At 53.0% G+C, this 23,245-nt stretch overlaps 1 protein-coding gene across 3 annotated transcripts in view; it reads left to right on the plus strand.

Moving 5' to 3' along the window:
• LOC134980676 (cholesterol 24-hydroxylase-like) overlaps positions 1–23,245 on the plus strand; it is a 256,343-nt gene that overhangs the window by 154,473 nt on the left and 78,625 nt on the right. For all 3 annotated transcript variants that reach the window (XM_063947596.1, XM_063947597.1, XM_063947595.1), the window contains exon 4: positions 16,986–17,056. In XM_063947596.1, coding sequence (XP_063803666.1) covers positions 16,986–17,056 — 71 coding nt within the window. The remainder of the gene's footprint in view (positions 1–16,985; positions 17,057–23,245) is intronic.

Below are 23,245 nucleotides of genomic sequence, written 5' to 3' on the forward strand. Positions count from 1 at the left end.
CGGAGACTTGCATCCGTGGTTACCAGGACCCTGTCCTGAATCCCGAACCTGCGTCCCTCTAGTAAGTGCGAGGTGTGGAGCCACCACAGGAGCGAAACCCCGGCTTTTGACAACAGGATTATCTTCCAGTGCATGTGTAGGTGGGGACCAGACCCCTCGTCCAACAGGACCCACTAGAACACCTTTGCAAGGAACCTGTCAACTGAATGGCCTTGTAGGCCGCAACCATCTTTTCTAATGTATTTATGGATTGACACTCCTGCTGGTCTCGGAATTTGTATGACCAGACTCTGGATCTCCAGAGCCTTCTCCACTGGAAGAAAAAACTCTCTGTAGCATCTAGTATTATTCCCAAAACCGACAACCGCGTCAATGGGCCATTAGTGATTCTGGCAAGTTCAGGAGCCAATCCTGTTGTTGAAGAACTGTCAGGGAGAGTGCAACGTTTTGCATCAACTGGTTTCTTGATCTCGTTATCAAGAGACCGTCCCAGTACGGGATAAATGTGACTCCATACTAGAGAAGGAGAACCATCATTACCTCCATCACCCTGGTGAAATTGGTAATGACCATCCTGAATAGCAAACCTCGGGGAAATGTAATTAGACCTCCTTTATTCTTTTTTCATATTGGAGCTCACTGCCCTGAGAGATTCCATCTTGGATTTGAATTTCTTTAAATAGAAATTAAGGGATGTCAGATTTAGGATTGGTCTGACCTAGCCGTCTGGCTTCGGGAGTACGAAGAGGCTTGAATAACAGCCTTCTCCCTATTGTGACAGGATACACCAGGACCATAACCTGAACCTGACACAACTCTTGTGTTGCATCGCATACTACCTCGCAGTCCGGAGGAGAATCGATAATAATGAAGAATTGGTGAGGGAAAAACGCCTGGAAACTCCAGTATGCACCCCTGGGACACTATTCATAGAACCAACGGGTCCAAGTCCGTTCCAGGACTGACTGAAAAGTTTTAGACATGGCCCCACCGGTGTGGGCTTCCGCAAGAGTGTCCCAGTGTCATGCGGTGGATCTGGCAGAAACAGAGGATGATTTCTGCTCCTGTGACCTTGAAGAGGCTGCTGACCTCTTCCCCTTTCTCCTTCCTCTACCTGCAAAGAAAAAAAGGGAATCCGTATCTATCGAGCCAACATAACTGTTTCCGACAATTATGTGTCATCATCCGTTGTGAGGGAACATAGGCCCAGAAGGTAGACTTACCAGCGGCATCTGCCGAGATCAAATTAACTAGGCCGTCACCAAACCAGGCTTCACCTTCATCGGGAAGAGACTCCATATCTTCTCGGAGTCAGCCTCAGCATTACATTGGTGAATCCACAACGCCCTCCTAGCCGAGGCCGCCATGGAATCGGCCCGCGAACCAAGAGTCCTCTATCCCTTGCAGTCACACGAAAGCATGCTGCAGCGTCCTTGATATGACCCAACGTAAGGAGTATCCCATCTCTCCCCAGGGTATCTATAACGGATGACCAGGCAACCGACCCTTCTTGAATACTACTACTCCCCCATGCGCATGTAACGGCAGGTCTAACTGACGTACGCGTGGACACATAACTAGAACATAACGTAGCTTCCTATATATGATCCGCAGGCTTTGTGACAGGGCCCCGCAGACAGTGTCGGACTGGGGCATGAAGGGCCCACCGGGGAATGCAGTGGTAGGGCCCATGTTTAGGGGTGAGGTCAGTCTCCAGAGGGGGTGTGGCCAGCCGCTACATTGGATTGCCTAATCATTAGTGAGTGCATGGACTGGGCCCCTTGACAAATATATAAATACTGCTAGTGCATGCATGGTAATGTACCAAAAAATATTGGCAATGCACTGTAGAGAATACATCATAGTCCTGTGCAGTATAAGGTAACATATGTATAATGTATAATTCAAGAACACAGTCTGGAACCTGATTACTAGAGGAGGTGGAGGGCCCCCAGGCAGTGGGGCCCACCGGTGGTTTCCCCTGTACCCCTGTGGGCCAGTCCGACCCTGCCCGCAGAACAGGGGGTGACACCCACTTTGTTCTATCCGTGGCTGGAAAAGAATAAACAATCTGTATCCTCTTGAGGATTTGAAATCATCTCGTCAGGGCTGACCCAGACCTTCTCAAACAGAGCGTTCAGCACATGAGAATGAAGAATGTTACTTCAGCAGTATTATAAATCTATATATATATATCTCCTATATAATAGCCCAGATCTGTGACTTTGTGATTCATTTGCTAACGCTGGGCGGAGTCACAGTCACAGATCTGGGTGGCTGGATGCAGGCCAGGAACAGTCCCCTCCCTCGGTCCGCCCATCCCTGCCCAGTCCCCTCCCAATCTCCGCCCACTCCCCTCTCTCCCCCCTCCCCGTACACTCCCTGCACCGTGGTGACACTGCAGCCGCTGACTGCTCAGCTACCACACAGTCCGGAGGAGAATGCCAGACCACTGACTGCTGCCCCCGCCCCCCTCCCACCTGCGGCACCCACAGCCTTCACAATATCCGCCACCCACCCGCGGCACACGCCCCGTACCCTCCCACCCGCGGCACCCACACCTGCAGCACCCCCCACCCGCGGTACTCACTCCCCCACCATGGCACACACATCTGAGCACCCCCCGCCCCTCCCCGTCCCGCGAAACTCCAGCCCATAGCAGCCACATCTGCAGCACACCCCCCCCGCGGCACTATCGCCCCCTCCCCCACCCATAGCAGCCACATCTGCAGCACCCCCCACCCCTCCCCCACCCACGGCACTCTCGCCCCTCCCCCACCCGCGGCCCTCCCGCCCCTCCCCCACCCATAGCACCCACATCTGCAGCACCACCCGCGGCACTACCGCCCATCCCCCACCCGCGGCACTCCCGCCCCCTCACCCACCCATAGCAGCCACATCTGCAGCACCCCCCCCCCCCCCGTGGCACTCCCGCCCCTCCCCCACTCTCGACCCATAGCACCCACATCTGCAGCACCACCCGCGGCACTACCGCCCATCCCCCACCCGTGGCACTCCCGCCCCTCCCCCACCCATAGCAGCCACATCTGCAGCACCCACCACCCCTCCCCCACACGTGGCACTCCCGCCCCTCCCCCACCAGCAGCAGATGCCCCTCCCCCACCCATGGCATTCCCATCCCTCCCCCACCCGCAGCACCTGCCCCTCCTCCACCCACGGCACTCCCGCCCCCTCCCCCACCCGTAGCACCCACACCTGCAGCACCACCCGCCGCACTCCCGCACCCTCCCCCATCCGCAGCACCCCCCACCCCTCCCCCACCCGCGGCACACGCAGCACCCACCACATCTGTCCCGCACCCACGGTACACGCCCCTCCCACGCCCACACCACTCCCGCCTCCTCCCCCACCCGTAACACCCACAAACCGCGCCGCCCCCTCCTCTCACACCCGTGGCACCCCCGCCCCTCCCCCACCCCCTTACCCACCTCTCCCCCCCTACACCCCCGCACCTCCCCAACCCCATTCCCACCTCTCCACCCCCCCCGCACCTTCCCCACCTGCGGCACCCCCATACCCACCTCTCCCCCCATACACCACCGCTCCCGCCACCCTTCCTGCCCCGCCCCTCCTCCACCCACCACCTTCGCCCCCCACCCGCGGTACTCCTGCCCCCTCCCCCACCCATAGCACCCACACCCGCAGCACCCCCTCCCCTGCCCGCAGCGCATCCAGACCTCCCCCACCCCCATACCCAACTCTCCCCTGCACCCTCCACCTCACCCCACCCGCGGCACCCACAGCATTCACCACATCCGCCCCCTCCCCGTGCGCTGCACTCCTGCCCTCTCCCCCACCCGCAGCACCTTCACACCTCCCCGACCCCACCCCCACCTCTCCCCCCCGCTGTACCCTCCACCCCACCCACGGCACCTACCACATCCATCCCCCTCCCACAGCACATGCCCCTCCCCCACCCGTAGCACCCACAACCCGCGGCACCCCCTGCCCCTCCCCCACCCGCGGCACTCCCACCACTCCCCCAGCTACACCCCCGCACCATAAAACCCGCCCGCCCCTCCCCCACCCGCGGCACCCACAGTATCCACCACATCCGCCCCCCACCCGCGACATCCGCCTCGCACCCCCTACCCCACCCGTAGCACCCGCAGCACCCCCACCCCTCCCACACCCACGGCACTCCCGCCCCCACCCGCAGCACCACATCTGTCCCCCGCACATACCCCTCCCCCACCCGCGGCACTCCCGCCCCCTCCCCCACCTGTATCACCCACAACCCCCCGCCCCTCCCCCACCTGCAGTACCCCCGCACCGTTCCCACCTCTCCCCCCGCTACACCCCCGCACTCTCCCCTCCCCCAACCCCCCCATACCCACCTCTCCCCCCCCCCCCGCGGCACACACAGCATCCACCACATCCACCCCCACCCGCGGCACACGCCCCTCCCCCACCCGCAGCACCCACCACCCCTCCCCCACCCGCGGCACCCCCACACCCCTTTACCCACCTCTCCCTCACCGCTACACCCCCGCATCCTCCACTCCACCCGCCGCACCAACAGCATCCACCACATCTGCCCCCCAACCGCTGCACATGCCCCCCCTCCCACCCACAGCATCCACCACATCCCCCTCCCACCCGCGGCACTCCCGCTTCCTCCCCCACCCGTAGCACCCACGCCCGCAACACCCCCGCCCCCTCCCCTACCCACAGAGCATCCGGACCCCCACCGTACCCCCGCAGCCGCCACTCCCCCAACCACAGCACCTCCGTTCCCCTTCCCCACCCACATCATCTATAGACACCTTCCCCCATTCGTGGACATACCACACTTAACCCACCCGCAGCACCTCCGGACCCCATCCACGGCTCCCCTGCAGCCACCCCTCCACCTGCAGCACTTCTAGAACCTATCACCCAACCTCACCCCCCCTGCAACCCCACCTGCCCAAACACCCCCCCACTACATCGCCCCTCCCCCATGCACACCACCTCCAGACCCCCTCCTTCATCCACAGCCCCCCACACCCATCCCTCCCCCACCAACAGCATCTACACTCCCCTTCGCACCTGCACCCCCCCCACCCGCAGCACCTCTAGACCCCCTCCCCCATCCGCGCCCCCTCCACACCTATGCCTTCCCCACCCACAGCACCTCTGCACCCTTTCCGCCATCCGTGTCACTGCACCCACCCCTCCACCACCCGCAACACCTCTGGACCCCCTACCGCACCCACCCCTCCACCACACGTAGCACCTCGGACACCATCCGCAGTGATCAGCGACATGGATAGGCACCTCCACCTCACTGAACCCACCCTCTTTCCAAACCCCCCACACACACACACTGAACTTCTGTGAGTATAGTTGCTACCAATGGACATTGGATTAATAAAAAAAAAGTAATACTGTGGCCATTATGTGTCTAAGCAACACTGATACCTGTGGCCATTGTGTATAAGTGGCACAGCTCCCTGTGGCCACTGTGTGTATACGCGGCTCTGGTACCAGTGGCCATTGTGTGTGTATAAGTGACACTGCTACCTGTGGCCATTGTGTGTATAAGCGCCACTGCTACCTGTGGCCATTGTGTGTATAAGTGCTGCTGCTACCTGTGGCCATTGTGTGCATAAGCGGTGCTGCTAAAAGTGGCCATTGTGTGTATAAGTGGTGCTGCTACCTGTGGCCATTGTGTGTATAAGCGGCTCAGCTACCTGTGGCCACTGTGTGTATAAGTGCCTCTGTTACCTATGGAAATTGTGTGTAGAAGTGGCACTGCTACCGGGGTCCATTGTGTGTATAAGCAACACTGCTACCTGTGGTCATTGTGTGTATAAACTGCTTTGCTACCTGTGGGCACGTTGTCTATCAATGTCTCTGCTACCTGTGGGCACTGTGTGTATCAACGTCTCTGCTACCTGTGGGCACTGTGTGTATCAACGGCTCTGCTACCTGTGGGTACTGTGTGTATAAGCGGCTCTGCTACATGTGGGCACTGTGTGTATAAGCGGCTCTGCTATCTGTGGGTATTGTGTGTATAAGCTGCCCTGCTACCTCTGGCCACTGTGTGGATACGTGGCTCTGATACCTGTGTCCACTGTGTATATAAGCTGCGCTGCTACCTGTGGACACTGTGTGTATAAGCGGCTCTGCTACCTGTGGGCACTGTGTGTATAAGCGGCTCTGCTACCTGTGGGTATTGTGTGTATAAGCTGCCTTGCTACCTCTGGCCACTGTGTGGATACGTGCCTCCGTTACCTGTGGCCATTGTGTGTATAAGCAGCTCTGATACCTGTGGCCACTGTGTGTATAAGCTGCGCTGCATACACTAGCAGTATATACTACACTATGTTATTCATTGTGCCTTGCAGCCACTCTTTACACCCTCACAAAGGGCTATGCCCCCTTGACAATCGCACGCCCTTCCCCCTTGCAATATTTACCCAATAGCATAAACTTTTTTGCAGGTAAAACTCCATATAATAACAATTATAGCACAGCTGAAGCCCGTGCAGGGGTTAACGGGTCGTAGCCTCTTACAACGGTATTTTCTGTCTAACACCTTTATCCTCTCCCTACCACCCTGACTCTCCCTATCCTTTACCGATCGCACCGCGTTTCTGTACATTCCCTTCCCCCCCCCCCCCCCTACGCCTCTCTATCTTTTCTCAACCGGACACCATTTCTGTATGCCCTCTATACTGCCCTGTGTTTCTGATTCTGTTATCTACCGGCCTGCGTATGTCCAAAGGTGTGCAGGGGTTAACGGGGCGTAGCACCAAACGATGGTGTGAAGAGCGCCCGTAAGGCGCGATGAATCACCTAGTATATATATATATATAAATACATACATATATATACACATAGACCCCTTTGTTCGGAATAGCAGGGTCTACAGTGACGTTAATACGTCCTTATTATGCACTAATCATGTACTAAATGCTCTTTTTTTCCGGATCTCATCAGAAAACAGTATGGTCGACACAGGAATTAGCATCTGTGTCAGTATAAGGGAGTAGTAACTGGGCAAAATAACCTGTTTGCGACCCCGAGGGGTCTGAGGGAAATATAGCTATGAACAAGACGTCCATAGATAAATCTGTGTCTATTACACCGATTTATTCAACCTTACTATATATATATATATATATATACACATACATATATATATATATATATATATACACACACATACAAATATATATATATATACACATAGCCTTTTCTGATATGCATCACATTAACATGCAATTTTTTACCCAGTCATATATTGGTGGTGCCGACAGGGCCACCCACCCGCGTCTGTGTCTCTAATATAGTTTTCACTTGGAAACAACATTCATCCACTTACATGTTGACACACATGTACCAATCAGGAGTCGGCGGTGCCGACAGGGTCACTCCCACAGCTGTTTGTGGGAAGCACTCCGCCTCAGACATGCCGACACACGTGTACCAAACATGTCAGGGAGACACAGATAGAGTTTGCCAGTTCATAACCCAGCGCTTAATCAACAGTTCTGAACACTACAGAATGTCCCCAAACCATACTTGCCTACCTGACCCTCTCCATGAGGGAGAAAATGCTCTGTTCCTGGACTTTCCTGGTAATATATGATTGCCATCACCTGTGGTGAAGCACCTTTCTTATCAATTAACTAGCTCACCACAGGTGATGGCAATCATACATTACCAGGAAAGTCCAGGAACAGAGCATTTTCTCCCTCATGGAGAGGGCCAGGTAGGCAAGTATGCCCCAAACCTGCAGCATTTTTATATTAAACATATATTGCACCAATTTTATAGTGCCCCCCCTCCCCCCCGTTTTGCACCATGATACTTTCAGCAGTGTGAGGAAGGACCAGCGTCTCTGCAAGAGAAAATGGCGCTGGCTGTGTGAGCTGTGAGGGCTAAGCCCTGCCCCCGCAATGGCACCCTTCAGTCCCGCTATTTTTGTTAAAATCTTTATACTGGCGGGGGTTAGGACAGTGCCCCGGCACCTATGTCCCCTGTTGCCAGTCTTATATTGAGGTATATATGGCGCCCAGGGCACCCCCCCCCCTGCGCCCTGCACCCTGTAGTGCCTCTGTGTGCGGGAGCATGGCGCGCAGCGTGCGATCGCTGTGCGGTACCTCAGAAGCCGTCACTGAAGTCTTCTTTGCTTCTTCTACTCACCTGTCTTCTGACTTCTGGCTCTGCAAGGGGGGTGACGGCCGGCTCTGGGAATGAGCCTCTAGGCGTACCTAGTGATCAAACCCTCAGGAGCTAATGGTGTCCTGTAGCCAAAGAAGCAGAGCCTTGAAACTCACAGAAGTAGGTCTGACTTCTCTCCCCTAAGTCCCACGAAGCAGGGAGACTGTTGCCAGCAGTACTCCCTGAAAATAATCAACCTAACATAAAGTCATTTCAGAGAAACTCAGTAGAGCTCCTCAGTGTGCATCCAGTCTGCCTAGGCACAGATTCTAAACTGGAGTCTGTAGGAGGGGCATAGAGAGAGGAGCCAGGTCACACCCTTTGAAATTCTTAAAGTGCCCATGTCTCCTGCGGATCCCGTCTATACCCCATGGTTCTTGAAGTGACCCGAGCATCCTCTAGGACGTATGAGAAATACATAATTTACGTGGATAAATTAATAAATAATATATATTTATTTATTGACAGTTTCTTATATGAAGGGGCCCCAGAGAAATCACTGTGGCGGGCCCTAAGTTTTTTGTTGCCGTCCCTGACCCCACCACTGGAATAAATTAACTTAATGGCCCCCAAAAGCTATCCCAGCCCCACACTAAGAAAGAACATTCACTTGACTCACCCTCCTGCCGCCAATACAGAAATACTGAATAACAGCTCAGGACTGTCAGACTCACAGCACTAGTCTGCAGCAGCACACATAGGCCCGCTCAGCTTTAGTCAGCAATCACTGGATAGGACACTGGTCACTTTGGACAGTCCACTCTTAACTTCACAGGCACAGCACAGTTTTTGTCAGAGTCTCTGCAGAGAGTGACTTTAAGCAGGGCCAGGCCAGCCCAGGCACTGTCTCACTGGTGGCAGAGCAGGCAGGTACCTGATGACTCCCGATTGCCAGTCTCACACCGTGGTCCTCCTCCAAGAGGAAAGAACAGTGAGTGACAGTCCCACTCTGGCAGCCGCCTCAAGTGCCACTCAGTGTGTGACACTCACTGTCACCACTCATCACACGGCCGCTGCAGACCTCCGCACGGTCAAAGTGGTCAGGTGCAGCTGTTGAATAGGTGGGCAGCGGGACCTTTATGATGTCATGCGCAGCCGCACATTGCACAGCCAGCCCAGACCAGTGTCTGAGCCGAGTGCTGCTAGTGCTCAGGGCTGCCCGGCAGAAAACAGATGTGTGCATGCGCAGCGCACCATAATCCTGGAAATTCCCAGGATCGGAGGCACCCATCCCGGGAATTTGGGCCAAAATCCCGGGATCCTGCTGATCCCGATCCCAGGATTGGCCTCCCTATTTATGAATCAATATTAGAGGCGTGATCTTTATTCATCTTGTTGGTCATCGTTCTATTGGATCAGGGTGGAAAGGGCAGAGGAGATAGAAGGAAATTATAAGAACATTCAGAGCCTTAGATCAAAATTGATATTCAAGCAACATCAATGGTATGAATGGTGTCAGAGCAGAATGTGGCAAAAGATAACAAATAATATCATATAATGATAAGCACTAGATATTGCAGGAAATCACAACATACAGCATGAAAAAAAACATTTTTCAGTTACCAATATTTTTAAATATTTTCTCAGAATATTTTTTTGGCTGATTCACACGTTACACAGGATACTGTTTCAAAGTACCTTGGAGCATTAAAATTCCAACCATGAATGCCTCCCAACGGGATGTAGTTATGTGACCGGTGGTCAGGAGACCGACCACTACATCACGAACCCTGAAAATCCCGACAGTTGGCATGCCGACTAATAGGGACTATCCCCACTCGTGGGTGTCCACGACACCCATAGAGTGTGAATAGAACCTGTGGCGAGCGCACTCACCCCCACTACCGGCATTCTGCGGGCGGGATCCCGGCATCTGGATGCTGACCGTCGGGATCCGGCTGCCGGTAACACGTCCCCAGCCCCTCCCGACATTACAAAGTTCTAAATCAGTACACAGGAGACACAGGCAAGGCCTAGTGATGGAGACCATGGGGGCCATTCCGAGTTGTTCGCTTGTTGCCGATTTTCGCTATGCTGCGATTTGTTGCTAATTGCGCATGCGCAAGGCACGCAGGGCGCATGCGCTTAGTTATTTAACTAAAAACTTAGCAAATTTGCTGTGGATCCTGCGGCGCTTTTCAGTCACACTGCTGATCGGTGAATGATTGACAGGAAAGGGGCGTTTCTGGGTGGTAACTGAACGTTTTCCGGGAGTGTGCTAAAAAAACGCAGGCGTGTCAGGGAAAAAACGCGGGAGTGTCTGGAGAAACGGGGGAGTGGCTGGCCGAACGCAGGGCGTGTTTGTAACATCAAACCAGGAACTAAACGGACTGAGCTGATCGTAATCTAGGAGTAGGTCTGGCGCTACTCAGAAACTGCAAATAATTATTTAGTAGCAGTTCTGCTACTCTTTCGTTTGCTATTTTGCTAAGCTAAGATACACTCCCAGAGGGCGGCGGCCTAGCGTGTGCAATGCTGCTAAAAGCAGCTAGCGAGCGAACAACTCAGAATGACCCCCCCATACCCAAAGTGCTAGGCCACCCTACCCTTTCCAAAACAACCCCATTTTATTGCTGCACTGGCCTCCACGGCATGGAGATACCTTCTGCAAATCAGGATGAATCCAACCCTGGGAGAGCAGGACAGACCTAGCAAATCAGGACTCTTGCGCTGAAATTGGGAAGGTTGGGAAGTATGCATTATGGGCCTAATTCAGTAAGGATAGCAAATTCTGCTAATTAGCAGAATTTGCTATCCTTTGGAGCGCATGCTGGGGGCCGCCCATCGCTGGGCAAGGCCGCCCATTATGCTGACCACAGCCTCCCCCAGTTAAACAAGCAGAAATGTGGAAGCCTCCTGCCAGCGCAGCTTAGCTGCGCCCGCAGGAGTCCTGCCGCCATGTGACGTCACGCAGCCATCGTGATCACGTCCCGACATGCCCCCGTTTGGCCGCCACCGCCCCCGATCGCGCCACACTGCCCCAGCAACGCTCTGTCTCCTCCCTGGAAACAGGGCGTTGCCCGTTCTTCCCCCCCGCGCGACCGCCTCTGCCTGATTGACAGGCAGAGGCGATCACATTTTCTGCGGCCCCACACAGAAAAACCGCATCTTTGTCTCAGAATTTGCAGTTGGATCGCTTACTGTGATCCAACCTGAATTAGGCCCTATGTCCTACCTTATATACGGAATTTGCTAAGTGTACTTTAGGAATTTTCAATTTACATTTGAAAAAATAGGAATTTAATACCTTCTGGAAATTTATTTTCTCCTAGTCCGTAGTGGATACTGGGGTTCTGCATTGATGATAAATGACTGACATCCTACCATATCATCATAGCTATAATAACGTTCAGAACCATACTACATATTTATACTAATTAATTTACAGTATGCCAATTCCTATTTATTTGTGCTGATACCCCATCTACTACTATAATTTTATACATATGTACACTGCCTGACCTAAAAGGGTAATCGCACTGCTACTGTAATAATACCACCTTCATTGTTGTGAACATATGCCCTTCACTGTCTTGTAGCGGCGGTGAATCAGTGTCACTTTATTTATATACATCAGTTACCACCAGGGGCGGATCCAGAAAAAAATTACAGGGGGGCCACCAAAAGTCGGATTGAGATGAGGGATCTGAGAGCAGGAAAAGGGGGGAGCAGCGCTGCAGCGGGGAGAGCAGGAACCCAGCGGCAGCGTCCACCCGGCTCCAGCAAGCGAGGTCCCGCTTGCTGGAGCCAGCTGGACGCCGCCGTGAGCCTCCGCTGATGCATCCGCTGCTCGCCCCGTCTCCTCCTCTCCGTATCTTCTCCTCCGCTGCTCCCCCGTTGCTGCCCCAACCGCCGCAGACTATCATGGCAGCCGCTGACAGCTCCCCCTCCTGGCGCCGCTGACAGCTCCCACCGCCGATGCTGTCAGCGCACCCGGCAGCCGTTGACAGCAGCGGCAGGACAAGACACTGGGAGCGGCCAAATCCGACATTCGGATTTGGCTGCTCTTTGAATAGGGGTTGTCGGGCTCCTTTGTCCTCATTGTAGATGTGTAATCCCATCCCCAGCAGCCGCTCTCACCCACTCCCCCACTCAGCAGACTTCAAATACCCCCATTCAACCCCTACCCAGCAGCAGTCTCCCCTCCTAAGCAGCAGCTTAGTTTCCAGCTACTGACCCTTCTGCCTGGTGCTGCTGGGGAGGGAGAACCGAGGAGCTATGCTGTGACTGTGTATTGGAGGGAGACTCCAATACACAGTCACAGCACAGCTCCTCGGTTCTCCCTCCCCAGCAGCACTAGGCCTCTGTCCTCACCACTTGAGACCCCCCACCCAGGGCCGGTGCTAGGGTGTTCGGCGCCCACCTGCAAACTCTAAATTTGCGCCCTCCCATATTTTACAAAGGGACAGCGTGCACCTTTGGTGTGTCGAAGAAAAGGGTGTGGCCTCACACAGAAGGGGCGTGGCCACGTAATAGTACCCCCATTTCACCACACAGTAGCACATTCTTATTCACATTGCGCCCTGCACCCTTTATATATTTAACTTGTGACCCTCCCCCCCTTTAAATATTTTACTTGTCCCCCCCGTTCTTTCTTATATAATGCAAGTCAGAAGGTGCAGAAGGAAAACGCAGCTCTGCAGAATCCCTGATCCTAACTGACCGCACATGTAATTACACCTGCAGCTGTGAAGGCTCCGCATAAGCTGCATAAGTAACAAAGCGGACCGCAGTGTAAAGGTAATACACTAGTCTTACTTCACCACCAGCACTGCTGGGTTGTGCCCTGACTTGCTCCACTGTCAGTGAACCCTGCCGTCGGTAACAGCAGTCCACACACACACTCAGAGTTGCAAAGATGAGGTGACAGGAGGGGCAAGGAGGGGAGGGGAGGAAACCACCTACTTTCTTGTTTTAGCCCGCGGCTAGCCGCAGCACACCGTTATTAGTCCTGCTGATTTATCCACTGGTTGAGGGCCCCTCAAGTGCTGTGGGCCCCGATGCATTGCACTGGCTGCTCGCAGTGGCGAATTTAAGGGTCAGGCAGGTGACCCTTAGGCACAAAATGATTGCTCCACCCCCCCCCACACACACACACACACACACACACACACACACACACACACACACACACACACCCACCCTATTTTAAAATGAGGGGGTAGAGAGGGATTAGGATTGGGAATCAAGGGTAAAATGGGAGTTGTTGTGTGAATCAGGGGGGCAGGATGGGATTAGTAGTGGGAAGTGGGGGCAAAATGGGAGTAGTATTATGGAACAGAGGGCAGGATGGCACATCAGGGGGAACAGGCTAGGAGTAGTAGTTGTGGGGAGCAGGATGGAAGTAGCAGCGGGCAGCAGGAGGCAGGCTAAGAGTAGTAGTGGGAAGTAGGGGGCAGGTTAAGAGTAGTCGAAGGGAAGCAGGGGACAGGCTGGGAATAGTAGTAGTGAGGATCAGGGGGCAGGATGGGGGTAGTAGTGGGAAGCAGGGAGTAGTGGCAGGAAGAAGTGGGCCTGGAATCCTGCACTGACACTACCATAGGGAGCCAGCAATGCAGCCAGCTCCTTTCCCCCAACCACCCACTGCACACCCCACAGCACTGCTGTCACAGACCTTATGCTGCTCTGGGTGGTTCCTCATTCCGTGTCCCAGTTGTCACACTTCCAGGGGCTGGCTGGCAAATTTAATTGCAGGAGATCTCCACAGTGGCACACTCCTCTCACACACCACTAGCACACAAACAGGAGGGGGCACGCACAATTAACACACACATTATAGGAGACGCACACAACTGACACATACACACAAGTGTTGGGTACATGGACACACTGCAGGGGGCACACATTCACACAGGAGAGGGGGGGGGGGACACAGTCACGCAGGAGTGGGGAGGGACAGTCACGCAGGAATGGGCGACAGTCACACAGGAGGGGAGCCATAGTCACACAGGAATGGGGGACACAGTGTCACACAGGAGTGGGGGACACACAGTCACACAGGAGTGGGGGGGACACAGTCACACTTGGGTAGGGACAGTTGTACAAATTGTTAGGGCAGAAAGAGACATACACAAACACAACTGGTGATAAAGGGGGAAAACAAATGCAGAGACAGACAGTAGGTGACTGCTACAGATACATGGGGGGGGGGGGGGCAGTGAGAAGCAGTCACAGAGAAGAATGTATGGGTGGAAAGAGTCAGGTGTAGGCAAGCGAGGTGCAGTGCAAGTGGGACATGTGTGGCTGGGGGCAGATGTGGAGATCTGTCACTTACTAGGATCCTCAGATGCTGCTGGTCACACCTCCTGTACTGGTGCAGTGACAGTCCCTATCAGAGGCAGACCAGCATGCATCGTGCAGGGCAAGCAGGAGTCAGTCACATGCACTTCTGTGCATGTGTTATCCAGAACAGCCAATGGGAGAGAGCACTACCCACCAGCAACCCGCGTCTCCCCCCACCATCAAACTGCAACCCCCCTTCCCATCAAAGCAGCTGCAGTGGTGATCCTGGGCTGAACTTCACCAACACACACACCTACCTCAGCTTGGTGGTCCAGTGTGGCTCCGCCCCTTTTGTCTGTGTGACCCCACCCCATTTTCACCCATGTAGCTCCGCACCCTTTTCAGCGATCACTGTCACTGGAGGAGGGGGGTAGTGGGAGGCTTCAAGTTGCTGGCGCTGCTGCCTGTCAAACAGTAACAGGCACAGCAGCCGGCAGCATAGGGGACAGGGTGGTGCAGCAGCAGGGATGCAAAGCAGGAAGAGCGCCTCTCCAGCCAGGCGCCTACCTGCTTTGCATCCCTTTGCTGAGTGGGTAGCGCCGGCCCTGCCCCCACCTCAGCAGCAGCAGGCTCCTAAATTCCTGGGCCAGGCCTTCTACCCTCACCCTGGTCACCCAGCTCACCAGACACTGACCACCAGTGAAGAAAGCAGGGTCAGGCCAGGCGTCCGGTCCGCAGCACCAGCATCTTATTTCTTTGGTGTCTGGCAGGCTGTTCCTCATTGGTGGTGGCTGCTGTCCCGGACCCTTGGCGGAGGTGGTGGTGCGCTGTGTACGGGTGGGCTGCTGCCTGGTGCACTGTTACCCAGCGTCGCGCTGTCCCTCAGTGGCTGCTGATCTGGACCCTCGACGGCGGTGCTGTGCGCTGTGTCTGGGTCACTGGGTGGGCTGCCGCTGTGGGTTCGCTGTCCCTCAGCGGCGGCAGGGCTGAATCTGAGAAGCTCCTCCTCCTGCTCGGCTCCTCTGCACCGACTGCACTCACTGCATGTCACATTTCTGCAGGGAGCCAATCAGGAGGAACACACTGGCCAGAGCAGCTGACGGGAGGGACATCCAGCAGCCTCATGTCGGGTGGGTGCGCGTCAGTAAAAATACAACAAAAATAATCAATTACTAAATGACAGGGGGGGGGGCACATGCCTTGGTAACACCCTCCCCCCTGTCTGCCACTGGTTACCACTGGGGTACAACACTGGAATATGTATTTATCTCATTCTCTACCTGCTGAATAGTGGCAGTGTAGCTATGTGGTAGTGTTGCAATAAAGCTAGATAACTTGTCAGCAGCAGTAAATGAACATTGCAATATTTAGATACATATGTTATCATCACTTTGTATCATTACCCCCAGAAGACAATATTTCTATACTGCATGATATCAGCCTAACTGCTTTATAAACCTGGAATTTATGGGACGACCATAAATAAAATAGTGCTGTCACAGCACTCTATGCAGTCTCAATCTCGGGGTTCAAGAGTGTGCGGATAAGAAAGTATATATAAAAATGAAAAAACGAGCGCTAGTAGGTGAATGGGAAAAAAATGTGTAAATGAGTGTGGCACCTGTAAAAAAAATAATAATTAGTTTTTTTTAAAACACGATTGTTTACAGCTCTTTTGAGAGAGATATATACTGTAAATTGGTGGTATTCGGAGTTGGATGTCCGAAGCCTAACTGTCCCTACCTTACCCACGGGATTCCTCAGCCGTCGATGTTAGGGCTGTCCGTGGCCGGCGGTGTTGATCGCTGAGCTCACCGCTGCGTCCAGCGGGAGAAAGGTGTAACTGCAAAGCCGGGAGGTGACGTCAGTCCGTGTACCGCCGGAGCTGCTTGGCGGCAGCGTGTTGCTCTCCTATGAAGTCCCACTTGTTCACCTACTAGCGCTCGTTTTTTCATTTATATCTATTTAATCTATCTGAGCTGCTGCAGTACAAGCGCAGAGAACATTTTATTTTTTTATTAAGAAAGTATATATAATACATAAAGGAATGGACACATTTGCCTTTATTCACTTTATCTGTTTTTCTTATTTTTTCCACATTTTTCTTATTTCAATACTTCGCTCGTCATACAATAAAGGATATTTACAGTCCATATATGACAAAAACATTTTTCCTTGATTTATATTATTAATTTATTGTGGGCATTAAAGCCTTATTGGAACATATGAAATACAGGGGAGCTTCTAAATAATTGTTTTAATAAAGTTTATATTTCTAATAATAGTTGGATGTGTGCACCACAGTTATAACTGGTTTCTCTTTCTTGTCCCCTTACTGTGGGGATTTGACAATATATAATCCAACTAAGCCCTTATGTTTTTTGTATTTTAACATTTTATTAGACTTTTATTTTTCACAACAATAAAAATAAAATATACAAAGGCCATAATACACAAAATATATAGTTTACTCTGTTGTTTGCCCTGACATTTCTAAGTTTGGTAACATGCACAATACAGTATACTTCCTACTTGTGATAAATGTCGTATATGTACATGCTAAATAATGTATTAATACTTGGTTGCAGGAATTTCTGATGGTTCCAAAATACAAGAAGGCTTGGTTCTATGAGCGTTTGTCTAAAATATTCGGGATCCGGTAGGTAGCACAAATTTTCTTGTAAAATATGAAAGTTGGGAATTGGTATTACGGACTTGCTTAGCTTAGATTTGGCTAGCTCCCGATTGCGCAGGTAGCCAACATTAGTCATCAGAGGGATGTAGCGCCAGAGTGAAGGATATCTGGTTAGCAAGGGTGTAGCTACCATAGGTGCAGCTGCTATGGGGCCCAGAGCTGAGAGGGGCCAATCTTCCTTGTCAAGGTTACATATGTTATATACATTTTTCACTATTGGGTAGTACATAAGGGCCCTTACAAACTTTTGCCATGGAGTCTACAGTATATCTAGGTATGCCCCTGGACCTGCTCAATGTTATGTGGTATGAAATTAACAGGAGGGTATTATAATGTTACATAATTTTAGCTGGGGCACTGTAATGTGACACAGTATGAAGTGGAGGCACTATAGTGTGGCATAATGTGAACTAGGGGCACTGCATGTCCTAATGTATATTGGGTACTGTGTTGTGTAGTATGTAGTGGTGGCCCTAATATGTGGGGTATAAAGTGAACTAGGGCACTACTATGATTCATAAAATAAACTGAAACACTACTATGGGGAATAACATTAATTAAAGCACTACTATGGTTCAGAAAATCAACTAGAGCACTATTATGGGGCATAAAATGAACAACTGCTGCAGAGAGGTGTCTCTGTAGAAGCAGGGGCCCCACAAGATGTTGCTATGGGGCCCACAAAGTTCTGGCTACGCCCCTGCTGGTTAGGTCCTACTGTGTGTTATAGTGAGTGTCTCAGCTCAGCAGTAAAGAAAATATAAGGGGTCCTACCCAGACACGCTAAAAAAAAAGAAAATGCAGGGGCACACTCTAAAGCACTAATGCCGGGTACAACGTAGAGTGATGTGAACCCGGCCAACTTTGCTGGTGACGGGACCCTGTATCAGCAAGTGCATACACACTTGCCAATGCATTGGGCGACAGACAAACGGGGGATGCCATGCTACATTTGGCAGCATGGCATTGCTAGTGATATCTTCTGGTTGGCCGTGCAGCACTGCCGACCAGAAGATATGGCTAACTATGGCGGGAGCATACATATCAGGCACACACGCTAAACAAATCTGCTGATATGTTGTTCAGTTTTGGCAGGAAACAACATATTCGGGATGAGATCGCTCCAATGTGTATGCAGCTTTAGAATACTGATAATCAAAACAATTATAATAACCTCTACGATTAACACATGGAGTATAAATAAGGTTCTCATCATATTTGGACAAATATGCATGCCCACCTACCACATCAAGGTGATCTTCATCAGGTGACTCCCTAACATCCTTAATACTGACACAGTATATAAATGTATCCAGGATTTACTTATCATAGTGCCCTTTCTTATACAGTATGTAGGCTGCAATGCAAGAACCTATACTAGTTATAAGGCGCCCATAACTTTATTGTGATTACATAAACCTTTCTTAAGCTAGCTTATCACTAAAATAAAACGACACACACACTGAAATAAAGACACGGACACGGTAGCTGGAGTTAAAGGTCAGACGATATTTATTGATCGCTGACCAACTCTTTAAACTATAATTGTAATTGAATTGGAATTAATTTAGATTGCAAAGTTAAATTTAGATTGGAGGATGGCAAAGGAAAAGTCGCTACCAGACACCAGCTCCAGTCACTTGGATGAAATCCACCAACCAAGGAGGGGAGTACCCAAACCCCGCCTCCTTCCTGCATAACCTGCATTGTGCTGGCCTCACCACTCTTTTCTCTGGCAAACATTCGGTTCCCGCAGGGGAACGTCTAAATGTCCAACCGCAAGAGAAGGACACACCTGCCGTCCTTCTAAAGAGGGTGCCCCACAATGACCACTTATGCCCGTTTGACCGCTGGTTGGTAGCGACTTCCCGCCACCAAAGGTTTACAAAACCGCCACCGCCATCCGAACCAACAAATAAGAACAAACTAAGAACAAACTAAAAAGCCCTTACGAAAAGGACCAAAAAACCTCCTACAGGAAAAACTGCACTCCGTCCAGAGAAAGATGAACCCCATCCTCCTTGTAGAACTGCCGGTTACGCAGCACAAGTAAAGGATGCCTGACAGCTACTCCCCCTATGGCCCTAACAAACAGAGATACCGCCGCATTCACCTTCTGCCGAGCTTTCTCCAGAGCTGAGAAACGCACCGCACCCCGCCAATGAAAACGCGGCACTATCTCCGACCACACAATACAGACTCCTGGCCAGTGACAACGAATCGCCACCAAATCCGCCTCAATGGACAAAATTAAATCTATGCCCTTAACTCAGCCCAAATCATTGCCACCTAAATGCAGGACGATACAACTGGGGCGACCCCAGCGGCGCTCACGATGAAAAAGGAGCCGCAACAAATCACCCCAAAGCAAGCCCCTGACACCTACCCAACGCAACTCCCTAGCTCCGAAAACATCAGCCGCCCTAAGTGCCATGGGATGCCTCGCCGCCCAAAAAATATAAGAATGGCCAACCAGCCACACATGCTCCCCAAAATCAACGACAGCTGAAAAAGAAAAACACCCTAACATCAGAAATTTTAACACAAAACATAGATAATGCAATAAACGAAATAACCCAAGTGAAGGAGAAAACTCAAAAAACCTCCCGTGGACCTTAAGAGAACAGCCAATTGAAATTAGGCCCCCTCGGAGGAAAATTTAAAAATTCACTTCACACCCTCGATTCCTGAACGGTAAGCGTTCAAAAACCGACGAGTAAACAAGTTTTTGGGTTAGCGCAACAGGCGCAACTACATCTTATCAAAACGGACATAAGACTTATAGGAGGCAGACTTCCAACGGCCGAGCACCCGAACAGCCGCCGGGGAGGAGCCCGTAGCCGCAGCATGTGTAGCCACCCCAAACCGAAAGGAATGGGTACCCAAGTCCGCCCCGCGCAAGCCTAGCGCCTCCAACATTTCTTAAACACTGCAGCAAATTGGAACTTATTCAGCGGGCCAGTGTGCGCATGCACTAGCAACTGGTCGCCACCCGAAGGCCTCAACCGGAGATATTCCCGCGCCCGCCGCAGCGGGCAAGCACTCCATCCTCCCGGGCCTCCAAGGACACCCAGCGACCCGGACCTGTTGATCTGTCTTGGACTGCACAATCCTACAGAGCAACAGGCCATCCTGCAGGTGCACATTCCTGTAAAGCATACCGGACTCACGAGATGCCTTACTGCACGCCCCTAACTCGCTCACTCTGAAAGCCCCAAACAAAGCTAGGCCCAAACACGACTAACAAACGGACCACCTCGAACACCGAGGTCGCAATTCGAGGCAGCACACGCAGCAACTCTGTTAGAAGCTGCAAAGTCACGGGTCTGCGGGAGTTCGCGGGCGCAGGTCGCATCCTAGCCCATCCTTCAAGTGCTCTAGAAAGGACAAAGGACCCGGGGTCCGTCATCCCGTGGAGGCGAAAGTGAAAGGAAAAAATGCCTGCAAGGGCAGAAGACATGCCCGCTTTTGACCCACCCCCTCGATAAGGCTCCCAAACAAAGGCCATCACAACGTCCGCCGGGAAATCCCCCGCCACACCGTACCTACTTAAAAAGGGGCGACCAATCACGCCAGGCCGCATCATACGCCCTGAGCGTGGAAGGAGCCAATGCACACTTGGCCAGAGGAGCTAACCCGACTCGACAACCCGCCAGACAGAAGGCGGGCACGGTAAACCCTCCGCTGCCGTTCCCGGAACCAACGCCCAGAATTTATCAAACTGGAACCGAGACAACGCCTGCGCAACTCCGTTGTCGATTCCGGGAACGTGACGGGCCCCGAAATCGATATTGGACCGCAAGCAAACCAGCACCAGATGCCGCAAAGCCTGTGGAGAAGAAGAACGCTGATTATTGATAGCGTGCACCACTCCCAAATTGTCGCAACGGAAGATGTCCCGATTCGAGACTGGCAGGCCCACAATTCCAGGGCAACTATGATCGGGAACAACTCCAGCAAGGAGGTTCTTGGCGAAACCCCGTGCAACCCAAGAGAACGGCCAAGCAGCAGCTCACCACGACCCGACAAAAAATGCCCCAAAGCCATGACTGCCCGAGGCATCAGTGACAACTTGAGCCAACCATTGGAACAACAAGGGGGAGGCCGCAAAAACCTCCCCGTTAAAGTACACCCGAGAAGAAGCCCAAACTCGCTAAATCATCCCTGATCTCGCGGGAGAGGTACACAGTATGATGCTGCCCGACCGTACCCGCCGAGGCCCGTTCAAGTTTGCAACAGAAAACCCTACCCATGGGGCCAATCCGGCACGCAAAGTTGAAGGAACCCAGCAACGACTGTATCTGCTTAAAACGAACCCTGCGCCTGTTCAAACAATCGTGAATTAAACCCAAAAGCTTACGCACTTTATCCTCAGGGAGGCGACAGCAGCCCGCCCCTGTGTCTATTTCCATTCTCAAATAGCTAAGACAACTATAGGGGCCCTCCCACTTGTCCGGCGCGACGGGAACCCCCAAACTTTCGAACAAGGACCCGGCAACCGACAGAATATCGCCCCAGACCGAAATGCCCCATGGGCCCACAAGAGAAAATCGTCCCGGTAGTGAGCCACCCCGGGGTGATTGGAGGCGGCCTGGACGGAACAACGCAAAAAAGTGCTAAATCCCTCAAAATAGGCGCAGGAGCGTGAACAGCCCATGGGGAGACACCGATCCACATAAAATTCTGCCCCCAATTTGAACCTCGAAATCGCAGGGAATACGGGTGCAGGGGAAGGCGCCGAAAGCCGTTTCCCCGTCTAATTTTGCCAAACAGGCCCCCCGGACCACCGTCCCAAACCCAGCGCAGAGCCTCATCAAAGGACTGATAACGCCCCTGCACACGGCCTCGGGAATGGAGTCATTAACCGAACGCCAGGAGGATGCGATAAGTGCTTTATCTGGCAGAACTTACCCGGGGCCCATGGGGGAGATGCACAAGGAGGACAGAGGGGGAAAGGCGTAGGGCCCACACATGCGCCCCACGCCGATCTCCGCATCCTCTTTCCGCCTGACCACGTGCGGCAATTCGCGAGCCGCCTTCAAATTCCGGCGCGCCACCACGTGCACCGAATCCGAAATGGGCAGGCGAAAACCATGACTAAAACCCTCCAAAAGGAAAAACGCTGCCGGCTTGTCGGGGTATCAACTAAGCCAGATGCGCAATTCGGGAACCCGAATAGGGGAGGGAGCCTTACTTACCGACTCCCCCGGCCTCGGCAGGAGCGGACGGCTTTCCACTCGCCGCCGAGATGCAGTCCCTTGCCGGGTGACCCGCACAACTTGCACGTGTGGCGAAAACGACAATCTACGCCCCTAGTGCATTTACCTTCGTTATGGCAAAACCCTTGCCGTTCTTCGAGGAGCGGGAACCCTAAACACCGGACGCCACGGGCATTTTGAGCGCGGCGTCCGCCGTGGGCTTGCCCTGCTGCGTGACCTCCAACCAAACCTCGACATCCTTGAAACCCGCGGTCAGAATCGGGTTGCCAACCCGGTTACGAAGGAATCTCCCGTCGCTATCTCCCAAGCGGGGCCCTTGGATTTCAAGTACATGTCATGCACCAGAAAGAGATATTTAACCAAGGTGGGATACTCTGCGGGCCGCGATTCGGTGTAGCAGCCGTGAAAACCGAGAAACCCCGCAACCACAGGTGAACAGTACGGAAAGCATTGTCCCCAATGCCCCCTGTTTTCTTAGCTGCGTCAAAAGTCTGCCGCGTCTCATCCGTAAGGGTGAAGAAGTCGACGTACTTCCCTTTCCCGATTGTCTCCCGCAACCGCTTGCGAACACCCCGCGTAATGGCCGTATTGGCGCAACGCACCAGTACCGGAGAAATGGGGGGCTCAGAGGGAACCGATGTCGCCGGCGCCATCCGCGCTGCCTTAGCCACGCAGTAAGACTAGCAAGTTTACGCGGGCGCCAAGGGGAACCTGAAGAAACACTACTAGAAGAGGTGGAAGCAGTGCTAGAGGAACAATGGGAAGTAATAGCTAGCTCACCCGCGCCTGAAGGACCCGGAACAGCGTCTTCTGTTGCACCCGACTCCGGCGGCGATGGAACAACTTCCGTCGGTGCCGCGGCCGCCGTCCTCTCTGACCTCCGGCCCCTCCGCGACGAAGGCCCGGAACTTGCCAGCACCTGAGAGGATGAAAC

Source organism: Pseudophryne corroboree, chromosome 12 (genome assembly GCF_028390025.1).
Source record: "Pseudophryne corroboree isolate aPseCor3 chromosome 12, aPseCor3.hap2, whole genome shotgun sequence".
Lineage (NCBI taxonomy): Eukaryota > Metazoa > Chordata > Amphibia > Anura > Myobatrachidae > Pseudophryne > Pseudophryne corroboree.